Source organism: Rhinatrema bivittatum, chromosome 5 (genome assembly GCF_901001135.1).
Source record: "Rhinatrema bivittatum chromosome 5, aRhiBiv1.1, whole genome shotgun sequence".
Lineage (NCBI taxonomy): Eukaryota > Metazoa > Chordata > Amphibia > Gymnophiona > Rhinatrematidae > Rhinatrema > Rhinatrema bivittatum.
Window position 1 is genome coordinate 278,337,326 of NC_042619.1, and position 24,386 is coordinate 278,361,711.

Sequence of the window (24,386 nt, forward strand, 5' to 3'; positions counted from 1 at the left end):
CTGGGCATGCCCAGTAGGTGCCAGTCAAAGTTCTAGAAACTTTGACAAAAGTATTCCTTGATTGGGTTCCATCCTGATGATGTCACCCCAATGTGAGGACTAACATCCTGCTGTCCTGTGAGATCACCTATTAAAGGTAAGCAACTCTTCTGTAGGCCTGATTGACAAACTGAAGTGTAGTAAATCACCTGGACCAAATGGTATACACCCCAAATGAAATTTCAAACCTATTAGTAAAAATTTGTAACCTATCATTTAAATCATCTGATGTAACTGAAGATTGGAAGATGGCCAATATAACACCTATATTTAAAAAGGTATCCAGGGGTGATCCAGGAAACTACAGACTGGTGAGCCTGACTTCAGTGCTGGGAAAAATCATGGAAACTGTTATAAAGAATAAAATCACAAAACATTTAGATAGACATGGTTTTATGGAACTCAGCCAGCATGGATTTATCCAAGGGAAGTCTTGCCTCACAAATCTCCTACATTTTTTTAAAGGGATGAATAAACATGTAGAAAAAGGTGAAACAGTAAGGGGTAGATTTTCAGAGCCCTGCTCGCCTAAATCCGCCCAAAACCGGGCGGATTTAGGCGAGCAGGGCCCTGCGCGCCGGGAAGCCTATTTTACATAGGCCTCCCGGCGCGCGCAGAGCCCCGGGACTCGCGTAAGTCCCGGGGTTCTCGGAGGGGGGGCAGTGTCGGGGGCGGGCCCGGTCGTCGCGGCGTTCCGGGGGCGTGTCGGCAGCGTTTTGGGGGCGGGTACGGGGCGTGGCTACGGCCCGGGGGCGTGGCCGCGCCCTCCGTACCCGCCCCCAGGTCGCGGCCCGGCGCGCAGGAGTCCCGCTCGCGCGCGGGGATTTACGCCTCCCTCCGGGAGGCGTAAATCCCCCGACAAAGGTAGGATGGGGGTTTAGACAGGGCCGGGCGGGTGGGTTAGGTAGGGGAAGGGAGGGGAAGGTGAGGGGAGGGCAAAGGAAAGTTCCCTTCTAGGCCGCTCCGATTTCGGAGCGGCCTAGGAGGGAACGGGGGTAGGCTGCGCGGCTCAGCGCGCGCAGGCTATACGAAATCGATAGCCTTGCGCGCGCCGATCCAGGATTTTAGCAGATACGCGCGACTACGCGCGTATCTACTAAAATCCAGCGTACTTTTGTTTGCGCCTGGAGCGCAAACAAAAGTAGGCTATTCGCGCTCGTCTGAAAATCTACCCCTAAATGTAGTGTATTTGGATTTTCAGAAGGCATTCGACAAAGACCCACATGAGAGGCTTCTAAAAACACTAAAAAGTCATGGGATAGGAGGTGATTTCCTTTTGTGGATTGCAAGTTGGTTAAAAGACAGGAAACAGAGAGTAGGATTAAATGGTCAGTTTTCACAGTGGAAAAAGATAAACAATGGAGTGCCTCAAGAATCTGTACTTGGACCGGTGCTTTTTAATATATTTATTGTTGTGATCCTGGTCGTGGCTCCCGTGACCGGGCCCTTACCTTCTCTTCCAGCCCTGAGGGGTTGCCAGTTCCTCCGGCGCAAGTCTGGGCCGGCATAGGCCTGTCACCACCACGGCGTCTCCACGAGGGAGACGCTGTTGAGTTCCTGGACTTGGCCCCACCCACCGCATACGCGCGCGCACGAGGAGGCAGCTTTTAAAGTTGTAGGCGCGGGAAACCTCGACTGGCCCGCTGAGTGATGTCAAACGCCAGCAGAGTATATATACCCAGGCCCTGCACCAGGAAACTGCCTTGCAACGAGGTTCACTCTGGTGTGAGTATCGAGTTGCTGTCCATGCCTGCTCCAGCTTGATCCTGCTTCCGTTCCTCCTCTAGCCTTGATCCTGCTTCCATTCCTGCTCCGCTCTAGATCCAGCTTCCGCTCCTGTTCCAGCCACCGCTCCTGTTCCAGCCTCTGCTCCAGATCCAGCTTCCGCCCCTGTTCCAGCCTCCGCTCCAGATCCAGCTTCCGCTCCTGATCCAGCCTCCGTTCCTGTTCCAGCCTCCGTTCCAGTGTCAGCCTAGTCTTAACCTCGGACTGTCTTCCTGGTTCTTGATTCTTGTTTGTATACTGGCTTCCATTGTCTGCCACCCGCCCTGAACTTGGACCGTCTTTCACGCTGCTCTTCATCCATTCCGGGAGACCCCTCCTAAGTCCCAACAGTCTGGGCCCTCCCGGGCTCCTCCCAGGGGGGCCTAGGGCTTCCAGGGCAAAATTCCTGTTCAGTCTCCCGGCTATGTGCCGCCTCCCAGCCTTCCACCTCTGCGGAGTCTCACTCACGTTCCTCATTCACTCCGCATGGCTGGCCCAAGGGTCCACTACTCCAGCCATTACAGTTTGCAAGGCCATGGACCCAGCAGATTTTCCTGGACTGCAGGCCATTCCTGGAATGGCACAACATCTTCAGCAACAGCAGCACTGTTTGGATACTCTGACAGCCACAGTGGAGCGATTAGCCAATCGTCTGGAGGCCCAGCCTTTGGATGCTCCACTGGTCCATCCTGCGGTCCCTGTTTTTGAATCCGCAGTGCCTCCACAATTACCGGTGCCACCAACCTACTCAGGCGAGGCTAAACTCTGTAGTGGATTCTTGAACCAATGTTACATCCGGTTTGCCTTGCTACCCAAGCGGTTCCCGACGGACTCCGTGAAAGTCACCTACATCCTATCATTATTGGATGGGAAGGCCCGATCCTGGGCCTCGCCATTATGGGAACGCAATGACCCCATGCTGGATTATTTTCAACAGTTTATTCTCAACTTTAAGCAGATATTTGACGAACCAGCGCACCATTCCACTGCAACCACAGAGCTGCTACAACTTCACCAAGGATCCCATTCCTTGGCCGACTATGCTATTGAGTTCCAGATGCTGGCTTCAGGGCTGGGCTGGCTAAAGGACAGCCTGAGAGGAATTTTCTAGGAGGGGTTGGCGTCTCGAATAAAAGACGAACTGGCAGCAGAGATCTCCCGGATGATCTAAATAATTTAATCGATCTGGCAGGAAGGATCGACCGCCAGCTACAACAGAGATCTCGAGAATTCCACCCACCAAGAAGGCAGGTCCCGCTAGCTCCTGCATTCTCCAAACCTTTAATGCCTTCTCCGTTTTCAGCAAGCTCCCGTGCGGACCCTCAAAGGGAGGAACCGATGCAGTTGGGCCGCAGTTCTCTGACACCAGAGGAGAGGAAGCGACAAAGGACAATGTATTGTGGTGGGAAAGGACATTTCCTGGCCCAGTGTAAGGAGCATTTGGAAAATGCCGATGGCGGTCCTGTCTGGTCGTTGGTAATTGGTCAGGTCGGGAGCACGCAGATGTTGTTGGACTATTTAAGTCACTGGCCGGATGCAGGAGGGTTGGATCGTAGCACTGGTCATCAGGCTTGAGGATGGACGCCAGCAATCTGCAACACTCTTTTGAGACAGTATGTGCTAGGGATGTGAATCGTTTTTTGACGATTTAAAATATCGTCCGATATATTTTAAATCGTCAAAAATCGTTAGGGCCACGATACAATACCAATTCCCCTGATTTATCGTTAAAAATCGTAAATCGGGGGAAGGGGGAGGGCAGGAAAACCGGCACACTAAAACCCCCTAAACCCACCCCCGACCCTTTAAATTAAATCCCCCACCCTCCCGAACCCCCCCCCCCAAATGCTTTAAATTACCTGGGGATCCAGCGGTGGTCCAGAACGGCGGCGGTCCGGAACGGCCCCCTCAATTGAATCCTGTTGTCTTCAGCCGGCGCCATTTTGCAAAATGGCCGCCGCAAAATGGCGGCGGCCATAGACCAAAACGATTCGACGCAGGAGGTCGTTCCGGACCCCCGCTGGACTTTTGGCAAGTCTTGTGGGGGTCAGGAGGCCCCCCCAAGCTGGCCAAAAGTTCCTGGGAGTCCAGCGGGGTTCCGGGAGCGATTTCTTGCCGCGAATCGTTTTCCGTATGGAAAATGGCGCCGGCAGGAGATCGACTGCAGGAGGTCGTTCAGCGGCGGTCCGGAACCCCCGCTGAACGACCTCCTGCAGTCGATCTCCTGCCGGCGCCATTTTCCGTATGGAAAACGATTCGCGGCAAGAAATCGCTCCCGGAACCCCGCTGGACTCCCAGGAACTTTTGGCCAGCTTGGGGGGGCCTCCTGACCCCCACAAGACTTGCCAAAAGTCCAGCGGGGGTCCGGAACGACCTCCTGCGTCGAATCGTTTTGGTCTATGGCCGCCGCCATTTTGCGGTGGCCATTTTGCAAAATGGCGCCGGCTGAAGACAACAGGATTCAATTGAGGGGGCCGTTCCGGACCGCCGCCGTTCTGGACCACCGCTGGATCCCCAGGTAATTTAAAGCATTTGGGGGGGGTTCGGGAGGGTGGGGGATTTAATTTAAAGGGTCGGGGGTGGGTTTTAGGGGGTTTTAGTGTGCCGGCTCACGATATTAACGATTTTCACGATAGTTTACACACCCAAACGGCAACAATACGATTCCCTCCCCCTCCCAGCCGAAATCGATCGTTAAGATGATCGAGGACACGATTCACATCTCTAGTATGTGCCTATATCCAATGCTGGGCGGGACAACCTTGAAGTGGGTATACTCCCTTGGTTCTCATATTCTGTTGTCCTGGGACACAATTTCTCAGATTTTGAGATGCTGTGGATCCTCTTTAAAGCTGGGTCAGCCACCTCTGAAGAAGAGTCCTTGCTAGAGATCCCCTTGGAGGAGCAAAGAATTATATGGGAAGGATTCCAAGACATTCAAATCACAAAAACAATGCCGCCAAGGGAAGGATGGATATTCCATGAACCCAAATGCCAAAGTAGATATGCTTACTGAGACAAAAAAGGAACCATGAGCACCCTGGTCCATCAGAAAGGGTGGGGGAGGGTTACCCTGGAAAGTGTAGAAGGGCCCAGCCGGAAGATGGTTCCCCTAAGTTTGTTCGGGGGCAAATACAAGTCCTAGAGGGTAATTTAATCCCTGGCTCAGAAATTCAAACCTTGACTCTACCCTCCTTTAGAAAAAGAAAAGGACTGCTCCAGCACAGATTGGGCAAGGAAAATAGGAACAATTGTTTTCTCCCCCAGAAGATATGTCTATTAGGCCCTAGGAAGGAGAAAATGACAGATTAAATGCTAAGACTGTATATGTTTCAATGCCATAACTCTGAGAGAAATTGCTGAGGTAAGCAGGCTTCCTTTTCTGCTGATTTTGTTTTTGTAAATAATAAAATATTGGATGAGAAATGGTCTGAGTCCAGATTTCTTCTGTTCTCTGGCACCCTCCATAAGCCAATGGCTGCTCGCATGGTATCACATGCACCAACACAAATATAGAAGAAAAACAGTGTAAACCCAAAACATTTAAGGTAAAATAAGAGGAAACAAGCTGAAAACACATAGAAACAAGTAAGTCAACAGACTAATGAAAAAGACAAAGAATGCTAAAGACAATGGGGTAGATTTTTAAAAACTGTGCGATCGCGTACTTTTGTTTGCGCTGCAGGCGCAAACAAAAGTACGCTGGATTTTACAAGATACGTGCGTAGCCGCGCGTATCTTCTAAAATCCTGGATCGGCGCGCGCAAGGCTGCCGATTTTGGGCAGCCGCCGCGCCGAGCCGCGCAGCCTGCCTCCGTTCCCTCCGAGGCCGCTCCGAAATCGGAGCGGCCTCAGAGGGAACTCTCTTTCGCCCTCCCCTCACCTTCCCCTCCCTTCCTCTACCTAACCCACCCCTCCCGGCCCTATCTAAACCCCCCCCTACCTTTATCCATGAATTTACGCCTCCCGGAGGGAGACGTAAATCCACGCGCGCCAGCGGCCTGCTGGCGCGCCAAGACTCGACATGGGGGCGGTTCTGGAGGGTGCGGCCACGCCCCCGAAACGGCCCGGCCCAAAACCACGGCCCCGGTCCCGCCCCCAAAACGCCACACCACGCCCCCGAAATGCTGCGTCATCGGGTCCCGCCCCCAACACGCCCCCTTCCGAAAACCCTGGGACCAACGCGCGTCCCGGGGTTCTGCGCGCGCCGGCGGCCTATGGAAAATAGGCGCGCCGGCACGCAAGGCCCTGCTCGCGTAAATCCGGGCGGATTTACGCCAGCAGGGCTTTTAAAATCCGCCCCAATATCCTTAGATTGCCTTTGGTCATATCCTATTGCCAGCTTCCTACAGGAATTACATGTATGACATGCTCTAGTGTCATTTCTGCTCATGGAAAGCATTAGAAAATTGAGAGACAGACCAAAGGCAGAAGCAACATAATGGTCAACATTTTCACAGTTTCTCTAAGTCCTTTGCTGTTACCAGTATTTTGCAAGGTTTAAACAATCCAAGTTCTCTGAATTCACTTATAGAGCACTTCTAATGAATAGTGGTTTTCTCTGTTAAGAGAATATGAAGACAATTTCCAAAGGGACATAGCCAAATAACTATAGAGTTATCCAGCTAGATTTTCAGGGTTGAAAATTGCACCCCACATAATGGCAAAAAATATACACAGGCTTTCACAATATATACACTTTTAACTGAATTAGAAAGGCATATTTCCAGGGCAGTTATATTGTAGGAGGACACTTCATGTGTAGAATTGAATTTTCAAATCTATTTGTGTAAATTTCCCTGACCACAAATAGCTGGCCCCTGGATGCCACCACGTCCCTAACTCCACGGGCAAAACGGGGAGGATGCCCTACAGAGGGGGGCTAGGGGAAGGCCCGGGGAGACCCTCCACCCGGGGAGGTGGCCGCCAACAGTGATGTCTCCTCCCGGGGGGGTGGGGGGGGAGGATCCAGCTCCCCCCGGAGTGGCTGTGGCTCCTCGTGGAGCTGGCCCTGGCCTGGCCTCTTCATCATCTGTCAAACAAAAGGAAAAGTCTGAATAACCAGTACATTAAGGTTCAGAAAGGGGATAGGACATTCCAGTAGCTTGGAAGGATCACTTACCACCAGGCCCAGCCCGCTCTTCCTGCAGCCGCTCCAGCCACCTCGACCTCTTGAGGCGCAGCCACCGGCCTTTCTTCTTCAGGTCCTCTATCTATTAGAACGAAAGGAGGGAGAACCATTAGTGTACTCTGATAGTAATAATAGGAACTGCATACTTGAATGTGTTATAACATTAATGACTCTTGAAGACCATAAAATCTTTGCTAGGTGTACCTCAAGGATCATCCTTATCACCTACCCTCTTCAATATGTACCTCCTCCCCCTCTGCCAGCTGCTAACAAACCTAAACTTAATACATTACCTCTACGCAGATGACGTGCAGATTCTGATTCCTATAACAGAATCTATCACAAAAACACTCTCTTTCTGGAACAACTGCCTACAATCCATCACCAGCCTCCTCACCAGTTTAAACCTGGTCCTTAATACCGCCAAGACCGAACTCCTCCTTATTTCCTCCAACCAAGACAATTACCCTCCACAGACCCACCCCAACATTCAGGTCACACATGCAAGAGACCTCGGTATTATCCTCGATAACCGCCTAAACCTAAAGAAAGCTATCAACAACACGACCAAAGATTGTTTCTATAAACTTCAGGTGTTAAAAAGACTCAAACCCCTTCTGTACCTCCACGACTTCAGGACAGTCTTACAAACCATGCTCTTTGCCAAGATAGATTATTGTAACGCTCTCTTCCTCGGACTCCCCATCTCCACCACCAAACCTCTACAGATGCTGCAGAATGCCGCAGCAAGAATCTTGACCAACACCAACCGTGGAGAACACATCTCCCCCATCCTCCGGAACCTACACTGGCTGCCAGTAAACTTCAGAATCCTACACAAACCCCTCACCATAATACACAAAACGATCTACAATCATCTACAGCTAGACCTTGAAATCCCTTTCAGACTCCACACCTCCACCAGACCAATTAGAGAAGCATACAAAGGAACTCTGCAAGCCCCCCCAACCAAAGCCGCACAGCTCACCATCACGAAAGACTGGGCATTCTCGATAGCAGGCCCTACTATCTGGAACAACATCCCCACAGATCTTAGATTGGAACTATGCCACCTGACATTCAGAAAAAAACTTAAGACATGGCTTTTCCGCCAAGCCTTCCCGCAACCTTCTGAAGCACACTAACGGCCCTTAGCCACAATTCACGAACTCTGGAATTAGAAACCCCTAAGCAGCCAAAATATATAAAATTCTAACCTGTATTGTTATTATGTTCTCAGCTATCTGTCTCCTTCTACTCTTTTTTCCAGCTACCTATGCTTCCAAGTTTATCCTCCTTGTTGATTGTAACTTTGCTCCTTCTGTTAAATGATTATTGATTATTTATTGTTAAAGTTCCTCCCTGTTTTATGTAAACCGATTTGATATGGTTATTACCATGAAGGTCGGTATAGAAAAATGTCAAATAAATAAATAAATAAATAAATAAATGATATTCTTGAATATTCATGTACTTATCAGCATTGTCAATTAACTTTTTACAGTACAGTAAACTATGATACTACAATACTCTGACTGGTTCCTCCTGTGAGGCCTAACCTGACATTCACACTCCCACATTATCCCCATCAGCTGTAGTACAGTCTACTTACTCCACTGGGGTGGGAGGCTTGCTCATTATAGCGGGCCTGCAACCGCCTCCAGGACCGCCGAAGGTGGGTGTAGTCGGTCCTGCATCCTCGCACAGGGAAGAACGACCTTTTCCTCGCCACCACCAGGGATGCCAGCAGTTCGACGTCCCTGGTGGTGAAATTGGGCTGCCTTCCGCATGCTGCCATTTTGTGGTGTGGGCGAAACGGGAAGTCCCGCCCTCACGTTCGCATGCGCACGGGCACACGCGCGCGATTGCAGGAGGTGCACAGATACCAGTGTGCACAAATTTACTTGCGCACACAGGCCGCATGTGCAGCAACTTGAACTACGCGCACATATCAGGGTCCACATATGTGCGGATTTTGTATAGTGCACGCACTATGCAAAATTTATGTGACCCGTTGTGTGCGCAGCAGTGCGCGCTTTTCTACAGCCGCATGCGCTTCTTTTAACATCTACCCCTTAGTGTTTTGGTACTTGTAGCTTAGATTGGCCACTGTTGGAAACAGGATGCTGGGCTTGATGGACCCTTGGTCTGATCCAGTATGGCAATTTCTTCTGTTCTTAACAGGTTAGCCTGAAAGTCATTGTTAGCAGTGCTGCTCCTATGTTACCATCTTTATCACTGTGATTCCTAGTTAGGTTCGTTACCACTGTCATCATCATTGCATTTCCCTTCAATGGACTACTCAGATTGTCATTGCTATGCGCTGCACCAACTGGTGGTTAGAGTGAGTGTGATCAGCGGGCCCTGCTTTGATTGCTGCATTGCTATCTATTTTGTGGAATACCATGATGTAGAATAAATACATTGAGATATGGCTAGAGAGAACTGGTTTGAAAATCCAAATGCCTACCATGTAAGGGGATGAGTGTGACTTGGATTGGATGATGCCATGCCCTACATTTGTTTGGAATGTACTGCAAGCAGAATGAGACAATGCTAGATTCCTGTTATTTTTATTTGTGAAGGATGTCAAGTTAAACTATTTGTGCATGACACTGCATCGCCACTCCTGACTTATCCATTTCTGCCTGGGGTTCCGTTATTGTGTAGAGACAGTGTTTTGCTACACCAAATGTGACTGAGCCTACTTCCAGTTAGAGAGTTACCCATCTTACCTACAATTTTGGCTCCTAAACAATTGGCTACCATCCCAGCTGGTGAGATTGCTAGAGCTGCTGATACAGCTACTAAGGAGGTTGTCAGTATTACTAAAAAGGACAGTAAACAACAGGTCCCTACTAATTCTACTGGAGCAGTTGGTGGAGTTTCATCCAATATGCTGCATCCATCTTCTCCAGTTACAGTGGAAGTTTACAGCCCTTTCTGCTCTTAATCTGCACCACCATCATGTAACAACCTATTTGAGAAAACAGATCCCATGGAAGTTTGAGGGTCCCTACTTCCTGACAAACCGTGATCCCTTGGCAGGGGTCACAGTACTATTCAGAAAGTATATGAGTCTGAACTTGCTAAAATGAGATTAGAGATTCCACCCATCTCGCCTAGGGCAGTACAACGGTGAAACGATACTTTAGAACAATGGAATCTGATAAAAGTCACTCTGCCTACTGGAAGGTGATACTTCTTTCTTGGCCCCCTCCTCCAACAACCTTTTGAGAATATCTGAATATGGCAAAAGAACCCTTTTATCCTTCATCTTCAGGTATCAGTGAAGGAAGTGTAAGTGCCAGTGGCAGTGGAATGGAAGAAGCAGTGAGGAAGGGGTCACTCTATTACATCCAAGAGAGAATCACAGTTGCATCCAGTGAAATGCTATCGCTGCATCCTGATGTTGACTTTGAATCATTATCTATACCCGAATCATGGCAAACAGAATATCAGTTGAGCCATGGTAATCCACCACCTAATAAAGAGCTCACTTGCCTGTCTCAAGCAGATAGACTAGTTACTGATAAAGTTTACCAACTTTTTGGAGTGCGTTGTCCTTATGTGCCTTTGAATATCATGGACTTTGTCAAGAATTGGAGAGACCAGTAATTGAGAGACTACATAGAAGATCAGCTGTTGAAGGACCAGCTCTACACCAACTATACCACAGAACATCCCATATTTCAAAAGACCATCAAATTAAGAGTAAAACAAATGAAATTTGGACTTAACATCCAAAAACATTATGAAATATATGTGCTTGCCAGTGGGGCTAGTTGCTATGCATCTGAGGAGATCTTACCAGATGGAACAATGATCAAGAAACCTCATCCAGAACACTAGCTTGCTTTCTGATTTTCCTTTCTTAAGGTCTGGAAATTACTACTATGTTATTGCTTCTTTTTGTTGTATGTTTTTGTTTTACAGATATTGAGAAGAGATGATATGAAGAAAAGTTCCATTTGATATACTCCAGAGAAGGATGTTGTGTCCATGTTAGCAAGAAGTTACCTGATATGACCATTCTTTGGATTAGACTGGACTTTATAATAATGTTGGATTAGAATTTTGTCTAGACATCTATGTTTATTTTTTGTCAGATACTTTTAATCTGATTATTTGTAGCCACACAAGATTTCAAGTGATTTTGGAGTGGATTGCTCTCTCTCTCTCTTTTTTTTTTTTGCTTTGCTAATAATGTTATAAATATTGTTGATTTATGAAAAAAAAACAAATATATAAAATCCTTCAATAAAACAATAATAAATAATAAAATGTTAGAAAAAAGGCTTCCAACATATTCTTTTGTCAATTTCCTTCTTTTATACTCACCATCTTTTATTTCAGGTTTATGAACTTCTGAATTAAACTACTTGGTTATTATATGCTAATTAACTGTTGTTCATTACAGCTTGCAAGATGATAACTTCAGCTGCCTATAACCATTATACTATCTGTTGAGGATATTTGAGCGTGTTTCAGAAAAGTAGTGGAAGTGTTTGTATAGAGTAGTAAGAATAAATATTTTATATAGTAATTATTCATATTTCAAATGGGTAAATCACTGCAAAGTTATCCCAGATGGAATATCGAGGGAAATATAGTAAAAAGGGTACCCTAATTGAATATTAATTGTTCAACTATGTGATGTTTTGGATTTATATAATTGAGTAATAATAATATAATAGAAAAAGTGAATTCTTGGTGTTTACTGATAAGTATACTGTCTAAAACCTTTCCAGAGTGTTTCTGATTCCTGACCAGAAGTGGAAGATCTCTAGTATTAACATTTTACTTTTTGAATCCACCACACTCCATTGAAAGACTCACTGTTATAGGAAGAAATAATATCATGGTATAAAAGATGATTGCTGATTTTTCTCCTCCACAGATTTGGGATTTCACTCTTATGTTAATGGAGTCATGTCTTTGGAGTGATGTAAAAAGTATGGCACATTACTCATTTTTTTCCATGGAATAGTGAGAGCATGTTCCATAATGGTGTAGTGGCAGTACACTATATTAGGCAGAATATTGCAGTTGAACATTGTCTGAAATACTCTACTTATTAGGGATGGAAAGCAGGAGCATTATGAATCCTGCCTGCGGTCTCCCGTGAGCAGGCTCCTCACCTTGCTACTGCTGCTGCTCCTGACGTGGCCGGAGCCGTGGACTCTGTTTTCCTCTTGCGGCCCAGAGGCCGCCCATCATGCCTTCTTCACCGCGGCCGGAGCCACGGACTTCTTTGCTTCTTCGCGGCTGAGCCGCCACCACCATCCTCGTCATCTTCGCGGCTGGAGGCCGCAATCTCTGAGCTGGCTTGGCGGCTGGAGCCGCCCTCGGGGCCTCCTGCAGCAGCAGGAGTCACTGGCGTCATTGGGGCCTGCTCCTGGGCCCAGCCCTGCCTCTTCCGCGCTGACGTCGGTGCAGGGCCACTGTCCACGGTCCTGCACAGTTCCTGCTTCCTCTCTAGGCGCGCGGCCGCACCTCTCTTCAGGATTTAAAGGGCCCACAGCTGGATATGCCCTGGGCCCCACCTTCAGACTGTTTCCTGTACCACCCCTGCAAAAGGGCTGTTCCTGCATTTCGTCTTCACCTTGCATCGGAGTTACTTTGCCTCTGGAGTCTCCTGCCTTCCAGCGCTCCGTCAGGTCCTTTGTGTTCTACATTGGAGCTCCAAGTGTCGTCTGCTTCTTGTGCCATGTCTTCATCGCCTGAGGTCCTCGTTCAGGTCTCCTGATGTCTCGTCATCTGATGTCCCGCTTCCTGATGTTCCAGGTTCCTTGGTGTCCTTCTCCTGTGCTCTTGAGCCTTCTGTTCTGCAGGCGGTTGGTTCTCCAGGGTGACGCGTCTTCGTCATTGGAGTTGCCTGCAGTGGACTGGTGTCCTGTGCTCCTGAGCCATCCTGTCCTGCCAGCCTTTGTGGTGCTCCAGATGACACTGGCTCCATTGTTGAAGTCCCACCTCGGCTGGATTCCTTCCTGCGCTCATCCCGCTCTCCTCGTGGTCCGTGACCAGCCTCCTTGGGCTGTGTAGGGCGTGTAGTGGGACAGGGTGGTCCGCGACCAGCCCATTGGGTCCGCCCATGAAGGTGGGCTGAGTAGGGCGCCCTGAGAGACTGTGCCAATGTCTACCTTCCCAGCTTCTTGTCTTGCCTGTGATGCCGTCGCATCAGTTCCTCATCTGTGATGCCATCGCGTCAGTTCCTCGTCTATGATGCCATCGTATCAGTCCTTCGTCTGTGATGCCATCGCATCATTCCTTCATCTGTGATGTCTTTGCCTCAGTCATAGTCTCAAGTCTTCATGTCAAGGCCTCTGTCTGCTTTCATCCTCAGGCTGGCCTGCTGCTCCATGCCGATCCTAAGCGGCAGGTCCAAAAGGGCTTGGAACGGTCGGAGGACTGTTCACCTTCCAACATCATCTTGTTGGCTCTGGGAGCTTGCAGGCCTGGCAGAGGGTAAGACCGTGTCTCTACCATGCTGGGACACGTCACCAACCCTCGATTCGGTCCTGGATCCATCTGGGGTCCGGCCTAGGCCCAAAGGCACACGAAAAACCCCTTCTGTAACAGGAGTGTTCTGGAATGTTTCTCTTGGTCCATTCATTGCATGTTTCTCTTGGTCCATTCATCGCTTTGTTTAGTGTCCCATATGGGGAGATGTGGGACACAGAAAAGGAAGTTTATAAAGGAATATGTCAATGGAATTTTTTCCAAGTTTTGTCACTACAATTATAAATTTGTGTTCTTATATTGGGGTAAGGTGAAGGAGTGGAAGCTCTTTGCAACAGAATTAAAATTATTTCAATAATATGATAATGTACCATGCATGTGGGTTTTGTAACATGTTTTATGTTTTGGATAGCATGAGAACTTGTATTAATTAGTACCTATTCCAGGTGTAGAGCCTATTGTGACTGTAGAGCTCATGGTCATGATAGAAATTAGTTTATTTTACTCTCTTTACATGTGTATATAAATATTATGTCTTGTGATAACTGTAAAATAATTTGTGATTTCACCCCAAATTTCCAAAAACCCAGGGGAGAATATAAGGATCTTATTAGTCTTCTACTAGAGTTAGGTAACACAATATACCAATTAGTGCAGGAAAAATCTATGGATAACATTGTGGGTTACAGCATCCCTATGTGGAAGTTGGTGAATGGTATGTCCATCCAGCACTTAGAGCCAAGGCACCATTTTGCCTTGTGGATTCCCTTTTTGCTTTTGAAGAGGCAGCATGTCCTGTGCTGTTCTCTAGTTTTTATTGAGTAACGTTTTTGTGTCTGTAGAAATTATTTGGATGGCAGTTTTTTCTGCTCTTCCAATCCATAATAAAGATTCAATTAAGCTAATTTAATTGTTGCTCTACTATCAACTGGGAGAGTTTCACTTCATGTAAGATGGACCTGAGATCAAGATTCAAGGAGAGGATGACTTACAGCCATTCTGTGTGAAAGGAAAAAGGATAAAGGAAAGAGAAGGAGAGGAAATGGACCACATCAATGGCCCATGAAAATCTACTGAAGAGAAAGGTATAACCTTTGATAATATAAGAGGAGGTAGGAGATAAAGATTAAACACTTTAAAAGTGTGCCTTTGATACTTCAAAATACCATAGGAGGAAGCACTAAAGTTTTGTTCAGAATCCAATGAGAGGGAAGATATAAATTAACGTAAGAAGTAAATTAAATTGCTTTAATATCTTGAATATAAGAGAGACTATGAGAAATCAATGACTTAACGAACTGAATTAATTGCCTTTAATATTTGAACTGAGACTGCAAGAAGTCACAAACTTACTAAAAAGCATTTGTAACATCTTGAATGAGAATACATCAGCTGTAAAGAATTTATTTCATCAATTACATCTTATCAGTAAAGAGAAATGTTGGAAACCACCAAAACTCTCAAGTGATTCATTGAGTAATGACTTTACTGATGATCTATGCTATGCGTATACAATACATTTACATGGGACCTAAACTTATTGCAATACAAAGGGCTTTGAAAGCTATCTCTCCACCCCCCCCCCCCCTGCAGGAAAATCTAACATATGGCATAATAGGGGTGTGCATTCGTTTGCAACGTATTGGTAATCCGCAACGTATAGGGCCATATTCGTTGTATTCGTGGGGAAGCGAAATGTATCGCGATTCCCCACGAATACAACAAAACTTCACCGAATTATTCGGCCGTCTAAAGGAGCGAATTTAAACAAATCCCCCACCCTCCTGACACCCCCCCCCCCAAGACTTACCAAAACTCCCTGGTGATCCAGCGGGGGGTCCAGGAGCCATCTCCTGCACTCATGCCGTCGGCTGCCGGTATTCAAAATGGCGCCGATAGCCTTTGACCTTACTATGTCACAGGGGCTACCGATGCCATTAGTCGGTCCATGTCACATGGTAGGAGCAATGGATGGCCGGTGCCATCTTGTGCATCAAATAACTCCCCAATATAAAGACAATTTTGAAACTAAGAAAGTAAATTGTCAGATGACTAATATATTTCATATGTTAAAGAAATGCAGTGAATAAAATAACATATTCTGTTTTGCAGCTTCCACTCCTTCCAGGTTACCTGGGAAATCTTTAAGGATCTTAGCAACAGTATTTGTGGTTGGTATTCCTACTATTGTTGCTTTCATTATTGCATTTATGAAAAGAAGCACAATAAAATCATGGTTTAACCAGTGAGTATCAATTCTTAAACCATTTTATTTTGAGAAAAAAATGATATATAAGTATTTATACAAAACAAAGGTGCATGTCATCTTCAGAAATGAATAACTATAGATAATGCACAGTGTCATATGAAGCTAAGGCAGTAATTATCTGTTTTATTTCTTTCCTAAAAATATTAACATGGTTATATACCGTATTTTTCGCTCCATAAGACGCACTTTTTTCCCCCCAAAGGTGGGGGGAAAATGTATGTGCGTCTTATGGAGCGAATATAAAAAAAACCAAACAAAAATCTAACAACCCCCCCGACTCCCCCAAGACCTGCCGACTTAATTTCCTACAACCCCCCACCCTCCTGACCCCCCCAAGACCTGCCGAATTAATTTCCTGCAACCCCCCACCCTCCTGACCCCCCCAAGACCTGCCAAACTTCCCTGGTGGTCCAGCGGGGGTCCGGGAATGATCTCCTGGGCGTGGGCCGTCGGCTGCCAGTAAACAAAATGGCGCCGACAGCCCTATGCCCTCACTATGTCACTGAGACCGACGTCGGGGGGGTTGTTAATTTAAAGGGTTGGGATGGGGTTTTTTTTTTGGGGGGAGGGGTTCCCAGAGAAAGAAAAGTTTTCTGATCTGGGGAGTGGACCGAAAACAAAATGGGGAGAAAATGGAGAGAAAAAAAAAAGCTATGCACTCCCCTAATTTGCTCCATAAGACGCCCAGACGCAGAGCCGGTTTAGCACAATTTCCCCCCCCCCCCCCTCTGAATCCTAGGTGCGTCTTATGGTCAGGTGCGTCTTATGGAGCGAAAAATACGGTAATTGAAATTTGTTTCTGTTATATGATGTTTTTATTTGTGGTATGGGAAATGATTTCTGTTTTCTTTTTGAATCTACATCGATTACTACATTATCCCAGAACAAGCAGGATACTAGTCCTCACATATGGGTGACGTCACTGACGGAGTCCTATCACGGAAAATTTTCTGTCAAAGTTTCTAGAAATGTTATGCTCAGGCTTGTGAACCCTTGGGCCGACGGGAGGATGGTATACCTTAGGAGGAAGATCCGTAGGTTCTCCCGTCGGGTGGCGAGGCAGGAACAGAAGACGTGACCAGCTGACCCTCGGCACTGGAGAAATAGGCGACTGCGGAGGCAGACGAAGAGTCGTGACATCGAGGAAAGGAACTGTGTCTTCGCCACTGGAAGTCCGCTGTACTCCCAGGAGGAGCCCATAGGGACCCGGACCGCTGGGACTTAGGTGGACCTTTGAGAGGTCAAGGAGTCGAGCATTCGGTGCAAGGGCTGACAGGAGCTTCACCCCTGGAAGCCCGCAGTACCCCCGGGAGGTGTGCGTGGGGACCCGGGCTGCTGGGACTTAGGTGGGCCCTTGGAGACGATGGTCAAGAAGAAGTCCAAGGTCAAGTGCCAGAGGGTCGTCGCTTACCAGTCCGGGGTCACACACCAAGGGATCGACGCTTGCCAGTCCGAAGTCAAACACCAGGAAACACCGCTTGCCAGTCCAAAGTCAAACACCAGGAATCACCGCTAGCCGATCCGAAGTCAGGAACCAGGAACACCAAGACAAGACAGGAACAAGGATCCGAAGTAGAAGAACTCACCAAAGCAAGCAGACCCGACTAACCCAAAAGTTGCCAAGTCAAGGAATGAGCAGAGGAAGCCTCCTTTTATACTTCCTCTGCTCTGGCTCATTGAAGACAGCTGGAAGTAGTTAAAGGGATCAGGTCCCTTTAAATCTAGTGAGCATGGCAGCGGCCATCTTGGATTCCGGCCACGGGGGAGAAGCTGTATGATGCCACGCAGGAGGAGCAGGGACGGCTCCCATCCCTGCGGTCACCCCGGGGGCCCGCGCCACCGGACCATGGCTCTTCACCTGGTGCTTGCCACGGCGGGTCGCTGTCACAGTCAGGAAGGGGGCGCGCCCGCGGACGGCCACAGGCGTGGAACACAAGAAACTTTTGACTGGCATCCTGAGCCCACTGAGCATGCCCAGCAGGCCATGATCCCTCGAGCCACAGGGGTCTCCCTTCAGTCTTCTTTTTTCCGCGCTCCTGTTAGCCTCATGGGTAAGGAGCCCTGTGTGGTGAATATTCACTACAAAAATTTTTGTAGTGAATATTCACCACACAGGGCTCCTTACCCATGAGGCTAACAGCAGCGTGGAAAAAAGAAGACTGAAGGGAGACCCCTGTGGCTCGAGGGATCATGGCCTGCTGGGCATGCTCAGTGGGCTCAGGATGCCAGTCAAAAGTTTCTTGTTGTGTTCCGCGCCCACGGATGGCCGCGGGCGCGCCCCCCTACCTGACCATGGCGGGGTCTCCCTCTTTTTCACCGTCGGTGAGTGATTTCATTTTTCCGGTCGATTCTGTTATCGTTTAAACCTAGTTTAAACCTAGTCAGAAGGTTGTCGACGGCTGTCCAGCCTTCGCTATGGCTACCGGTTTTAAAAAGTGCCCGAATTGTTCCCGCACTATGTCCACAATGGACCCGCACATCAAGTGTGTACTCTGTCTCAGCGAGAGACACAACAGAGAGGCCTGGGTTTAGACGGATGGTCTCTGTGGAATTGCTCAAGCAAACCTCGGTATAGTATGTTGGCCAATGGCTCCCAGGTATTTTCTTTGCTGCCGAACACCTCCCACGCTAACAGGTACTCCCATTTCTTCCTATGCTTCCTCACGTCCAAGACCTCTTGGACTTGATAGGTGAGGTCATCTTCGGAGGCAATAGGTTGGGGAGTCAGAGGCATGCTGGAAGGCCATGATAACACCATAGGCTTCAAGAGGAAAACATGGAACGTGTTGTGTATCTTGAGAGAAGGCGGAAGATGGAGCTAATATGAAACGGCACCAACCTGTCGGATGATAGGAAATGGCCCAATAAATCACGGGGCCAGTCACGCTGATGGCAGCTTCAGGCGGATGAACTGTGTGCTCAGCCATACCTTTTGGCCCGGCCTGAGAGGCGGGTATGGTCTTCTTCGCTGATCGGCATATCTTTTAGCCGCCTGACTGGCTTTGATCAGTGCGTGTTGTGTGGAGGTCCACAGGCGGTGTAACTCGTCTGCCGAGAGTTGAGCTACCGGGGACATAACTGAAATGGGAACTGGCAGCGGCAGGCGTGGCTGCTTCTCATACACTATCTGGAATGGTGAGGTATCTGCCCAGGGTAGCAGGCTAGCCCAGTCATCCTGTTTCTCATTGACGTAAATACGGAGGAACTGCTTTAAGGTTTGGTTCGTCCTCTCCGCAAGACCATTGGTCTGTGGGTGGTAAGCAGACGTATGGTCTAAGGTAACGTCGAACTTCTGGCAGAGGGCCCTCCAAAACCTGGCAGTAAATTGAGGCCCTCGATCTGAAAGGATACTACTAGGTAGGCCATGTAGTCTGAAGATGTGCTGGACGAACAGCTGGGCCAGCTGTGGTGCGGACGGCAATCCTGGGAGCAGCACAAAGTGTGCCATTTTACTAAACCAGTCAACGACCACCCATATGGTCGTGTTGCCACTGGATGGTGGCAGATCGACCACGAAGTCGGTTGCCACATGAGTCCACGGTTCCAAAGGTGCTGGTAAAGGCTGAAGCAAACCCGAGGTTGAACCGGGGATCCTCTTGTGGCGCGCACATGACTGGCAGGACTCTACGTAAGCCCAGACATCTTTGTTGACCTTTGGCCACCAGTAGTATCGGCGCAGGGTCTGTAAGGTCCGGGATTGTCCTGGATGACCGGAACAGCGGGAATCGTGAGCCCACGCCAGGACTTGTTTCCGCAAGTGCGGTGGGACCAGAGTTTTCCCGGGAGGGATGGTCATGGTGGCAGATGAAGCATGCATGACGGCTCGATGATGAACTGCGGTTCATCAGAATTCTCCATAGACTCAAATACACGTGACAGGGCGTCGGCCTTGATATTCTTCCCGGCAGGTCTGTAACAGAGAATAAAATTAAATTGGGTGAAGAATAGTGCCCAACATGCCTGCCATGGGTTGAGTCATTGTGCCCGATGCAGGTACTCTAGGTTTTTATGGTCTGTGTAGACCGTAAACTGGTGTTGTGCCCCCTCTAGTCAGGGGCGCCACTCTTCCAGGGCTACCTTAATAGCTAAGAGCTCCTTGTCGCCTATGGCATAGTTCCTCTCTGCTGGAGAGAATTGGCAGGAGAGGAAGGCACACGGACGCAACTTATGACTTTCGGAAGTCTGGCTCAGAACGGCCCCTACACCTTCTGAGGACGCGTCCACCTCGATGACAAACAGCAGCTGTGGATCAGGATGCCGAAGACACGGTTGTTGCAGTAACGCCTCCTTGAAGTGACGAAAGGCGGCCTCCGCTCCCGGAGGCCAATTCTTGGGGTCTGCGCCTTTCTGGGTCAGAGCTATCATCAGGGCAATTATGGACGCATAGTGAGGAATAAAAGATTGATAGTAGTTTGCGAAACCCAAAAACATTTGGAGTGCCTTTAGTCCTGACGGCTGCGGCCATTCCCGAATGGTTTTCAGCTTCTGGGGGTCCATACGGAATACCTCACTGGAGACTATGTACCCCAGGAAGGGAAGGGACTCCTGCTCAAAAAGGCACTTTTCAAGCTTCGCATACAATTTATGTTCTCTGAGGCATTGCAGAACTTGGACAATGTGCTGATGGTGAGTGGTCAGAGCGTCTGAGAATATCAAAATGTCGTCCAAGTATACAACCATGCACTGATACAAGAAATCGCAGAGTATCTCATTCATGGTGTTCTGGAACACCGCTGGAGCATTACAGAGCCCAAACAGCATCACTAAATACTCATAGTGGCCGTCTCGGGTGTTGAAGGCCATCTTCCATTCATCACCCTCCTTGATGCAGAACAGGTTGTAGGCCCCTCAGAGATCCAACTTGGAGAAGATCCTCGCACCTTGCAGCCGATCGAAGAGCTCAGAGATGAGGGCCAAGGGGTAATGGTCCTTGACCATTATGGCATTAAGACCCCGGTAGTCAATGCAAGGATGAAGGCTTCCGTCCTTCTTTCCAACGAAGAAGAACACAGCCCCTGCTGGGGACCGTGACTTCCGAATGAAGCCCCCTCTCCAGGTTCTCTTTGATGTACTCTGTCATGGCCTGCGTCTTTGCAGTCGAGAGGGCATAGGTGCGCCCCCGAAGAGGCTCAGTGCCAGGGAGGAGGTTGATGGCACAATCAAACGATCGATGGGGTGGAAGTATCTCGGCTCTTTGTTTTGAGAACACATCCGCGTACGAGGCATAGGGGGTCGGCAGGCCTGGAAGACTGGTGGAGGCAATGGAACATGAGACTGGGATCACTGTTTGGAGGCAATTGCCATGACAATTCGGCCCCCAGCGACATAGTTGCAGGGTCTACCAATTGAACTGGGGCGCGTGCTCCTGGAGCCAGGGAAGGCCCAGGATGACCAGATGTATGGAATACTCCAAAACATAGAATGTCATCTGCTCTTGATGAAGAACCCCAGCCCTCAGCTGGATGGGAACCGTGGTGTGTGTCACACGTTCTGGAAGAGGTTTCCCTTGGATCAAGGAGATGACCAAAGGAACTGGAAGACGAACTTGTGGGATCTTTAAATGTTCCACCAGGCTTTTCATAATGAAATTGCCGCCAGTGCCGGTGTACACCAGGGCTAACATGTGGAACTCCCCATCCGCAGAGGTTAACGCCAATGGCAGTGTTAGTGGAGGTGCAGGTGAAGTACGGCCTAGGAAGAGACCTCCTTCAGATCCTAGGCCCGGGAGTTTCCCGACCTCATCGGGCATGCGGCTATTTGATGGCCTGCTGCTCCGCAGTAAAAACAAAGTCCCTCCTTCATTCGCCACCGGCACTCTTGTGGAGAGACTCTCCCACAGCCCAACTCCATGGGCTCCTCGGCAGGTGTTCGAAGGTGAGGGCCTTCTCGCTGCCTTTACTTCTGGAAGGCGAAACCGCTTACGACGATCCACTCGATTGGTTAATTCTATCATGCCATTGAAGTCGTCCGGAAGTTCCATCGCTGCTAGTTCATTCTGGAGGTGCGAGGCTAGCCCTTCCAAGAAGATCCCATGGAGGCAATCCTCTCTCCAATTTAGCTCTGCGGCTAGGGTGCGGAATTCTGTTGCGTATTCAGCCACTGTCCGAGAACCAACAACAACCAAAATTTCTTCCCAAGGTAGTTAAGGAATTCCACTTGAATCAGTCCATAGTCTTGCCCACTTTCGTCCCAAAACCGCACTCTCACCAAGGAGAGAGGTCTTTGCACAAATTGGACTGTAAACGTGCACTTGCATATTACTTACACCACACTGCAGCCCATAGGAAATCCACCCAGCTCTTTGTTTCTTTTGATAAAAACAAACCAGGGAAAGCAGTGGGCAAACAAACTCTCTCTAACTGGTTTGCAGATTGTATAGAGTTCTCCTATGAAAAAGCAGGCCTCTTTCTCCAAGGGTGAGTAAAGGCGCATTCAGTAAGAGCAATGTCAACCTCAGTAGCACACTATCGTTCTGTGCCAATAGCTGACATATGTAAAGCCGCAACATGGAGTTCTCTTCACACCTTTGCAGCTCACTACTGCCTGGACAAGGAAGGGAGACAGAATTCAGCCTACGGACAGTCTATCTTAAAGAACTTGTTTCTAGTATAATCCCAACTCCTTCTACATTCAACCTTCTGTTATTTCAGGCTGCCTCATTTTTCCCAACAGCTCACCAGTTGTTGTGCCAGTTGCACAAGGTGTATGCTGTTGGTCGTCGGCACGCAGCCTAAGGCATCTGCCAAAGGGGCGCGCCCCTTCTGAAAAATTTTCTTCGTATATTGTATTATATCTTTATGGGCAGGAAAAAAAAAGTAAAAGTTTGGACTTCCTCTCCAGGGGTTCTGTGAGTGGACCTATGGACTCACACGTCGCTAGAGGGGTATGTCACTCTACTCAAAGAATAATTCCTGATATATCCTTTTCCTCTGGACCCCCAGAAGCTCAAGGGCCACAGCAGTTACCTCAACCTAATATGGAAGAGCCAAGGCCTACAACCCAGATTAATTTTCCTGAATTAAGAGATTTAGAGAATGTTAATACTGAATTGACTAATGTAATAAGTAACTTAGGTATATCTGGGGTGTAATCAGGCACGGGACCTCAAGAAATGGTCACCGAGCCTATAGTACCACAGAATATTACTCTGTGTGATGTATGGAATGCTCGAGATAATCTTCAAAAAATTATGTCAAATTCAATTGAGCAGAATAGAATAACTGTATTAGAATTTAAAAATGTAATGGAGAGACATAATAATCGTTTGATACAACTGGAAGAACAAGGGAAAACTTTCTTTACCCAGATGGATGTACTTAAAGAGGTAAATAATTCTTTTATAAAGGATGGTTTAGTAATTCATAGACAGTTGGAAAATTTGGAAAATGAGAATTGTATTAGAAATTTAAGATTATTGAGTTTTCCTGAGACCAGATTGATTTTGGCTTTACAATTGCTAAAAAAGTATTTGGTTGAGGTGCTATCTATTACATCAATTGATGAGACTTCTATATCTAAGCTATATTACATCCCAAAATCTAGATTAAGGACACAAGTGGGACAAGAGGAAATGGCTCTTGTTCAGCATTCTCCTAATTTAACCTCATTCTTGGAAGCGTCTCTTGATGATATATCACAAAGGTCAACTTTATTGGTCACCTTTTGCAGAGAGGGAGACAAGAATCAGGTTTTACAAAAGTATTTTGCAAACAAGGATTTAAATTTTTGTGGACAAAGGATCCAAATATTCCCTGATGTTGCCAGAGCAACACAATTAAGGCGGAAACAATTTTTGACTTTAAATTCTAGAGTGTTGGCACTGGGGGCAACATTTTATTTAAAATTCCCATGTAAATGTTCTGTTGTCTATCAGAAGAATAAATGTATCTTTCAAGATCCATCCCACTTAGAGTCTTTCCTAGTAGATAAAGAATTAGGTTGAGAAATGAAACTGCAATAAAATGTATATTCCCCTATTTTGCTATAAGATGAGATTACAGTTTTCCTATAAATATTTCTTTAAGAGAAACCTCCCATTAGGTGGACTAAATATTTTTGTTTGACTGTTTATGGTAAAAAGGCAATTGTCTAATTCTACGATGTTATTATCCTCTCAAACAAAATATTTTCTTGAGTTTTTTACAATGTTAAGTTGTTGGAAAAAAACCTAATAAAGTATTAAAAAAAAAAACAAAAAAACCTAGTCAGAAGGTTGTCGACGGCTGGCAACCTTCAATTTGGCTACCGGTTTTAAAAAGTGCCCGAATTGTTCCCGAACTATGTCTATAACGGACCCGCACATCAAGTGTGTACTCTGTCTCGGCAAGAGACATGATGTGTCGACATGCCTGAGATGCGCCAAAATGATTCCGAAGGGCAGGCGAGCATGCATGGAAAAGATGGAACATCTTTTTAATCTTCAGCTGATGCCATTGACTTCAACTTTGACACAATCGTCTTTTGTTGGAGCGATTAGAAAGGTTGTTCTAAAAACTCAACGTCGACCGGATGAAGCAGGTGATCGGCCTTCACCGTCCCCTTCCCAGTCATCGATAAAGTTTACATCCATTATCGAAAAGGGCATCGAGCATCGACAGAAGCACCGACATTGGCATCGGAGGCCTCAGGATGCGGAATCGGACCCGATAACCGGAGTTCCCTCAATAACCATCGAACCAACTAAGAAACCTCGGAGAGAGGAGTCTCTACTGCCCTCGAGGC

The 24,386-nt window shown here is 47.7% G+C and overlaps 1 protein-coding gene across 1 annotated transcript in view; it reads left to right on the plus strand.

The window, feature by feature from the left end:
- Positions 1 to 24,386, plus strand: part of LOC115092766 (disintegrin and metalloproteinase domain-containing protein 9-like) — a 653,043-nt gene that overhangs the window by 611,199 nt on the left and 17,458 nt on the right. Inside the window, exon 12 of the mRNA XM_029604070.1 lies at positions 15,509 to 15,641. Coding sequence (XP_029459930.1) covers positions 15,509 to 15,641 — 133 coding nt within the window. The remainder of the gene's footprint in view (positions 1 to 15,508; positions 15,642 to 24,386) is intronic.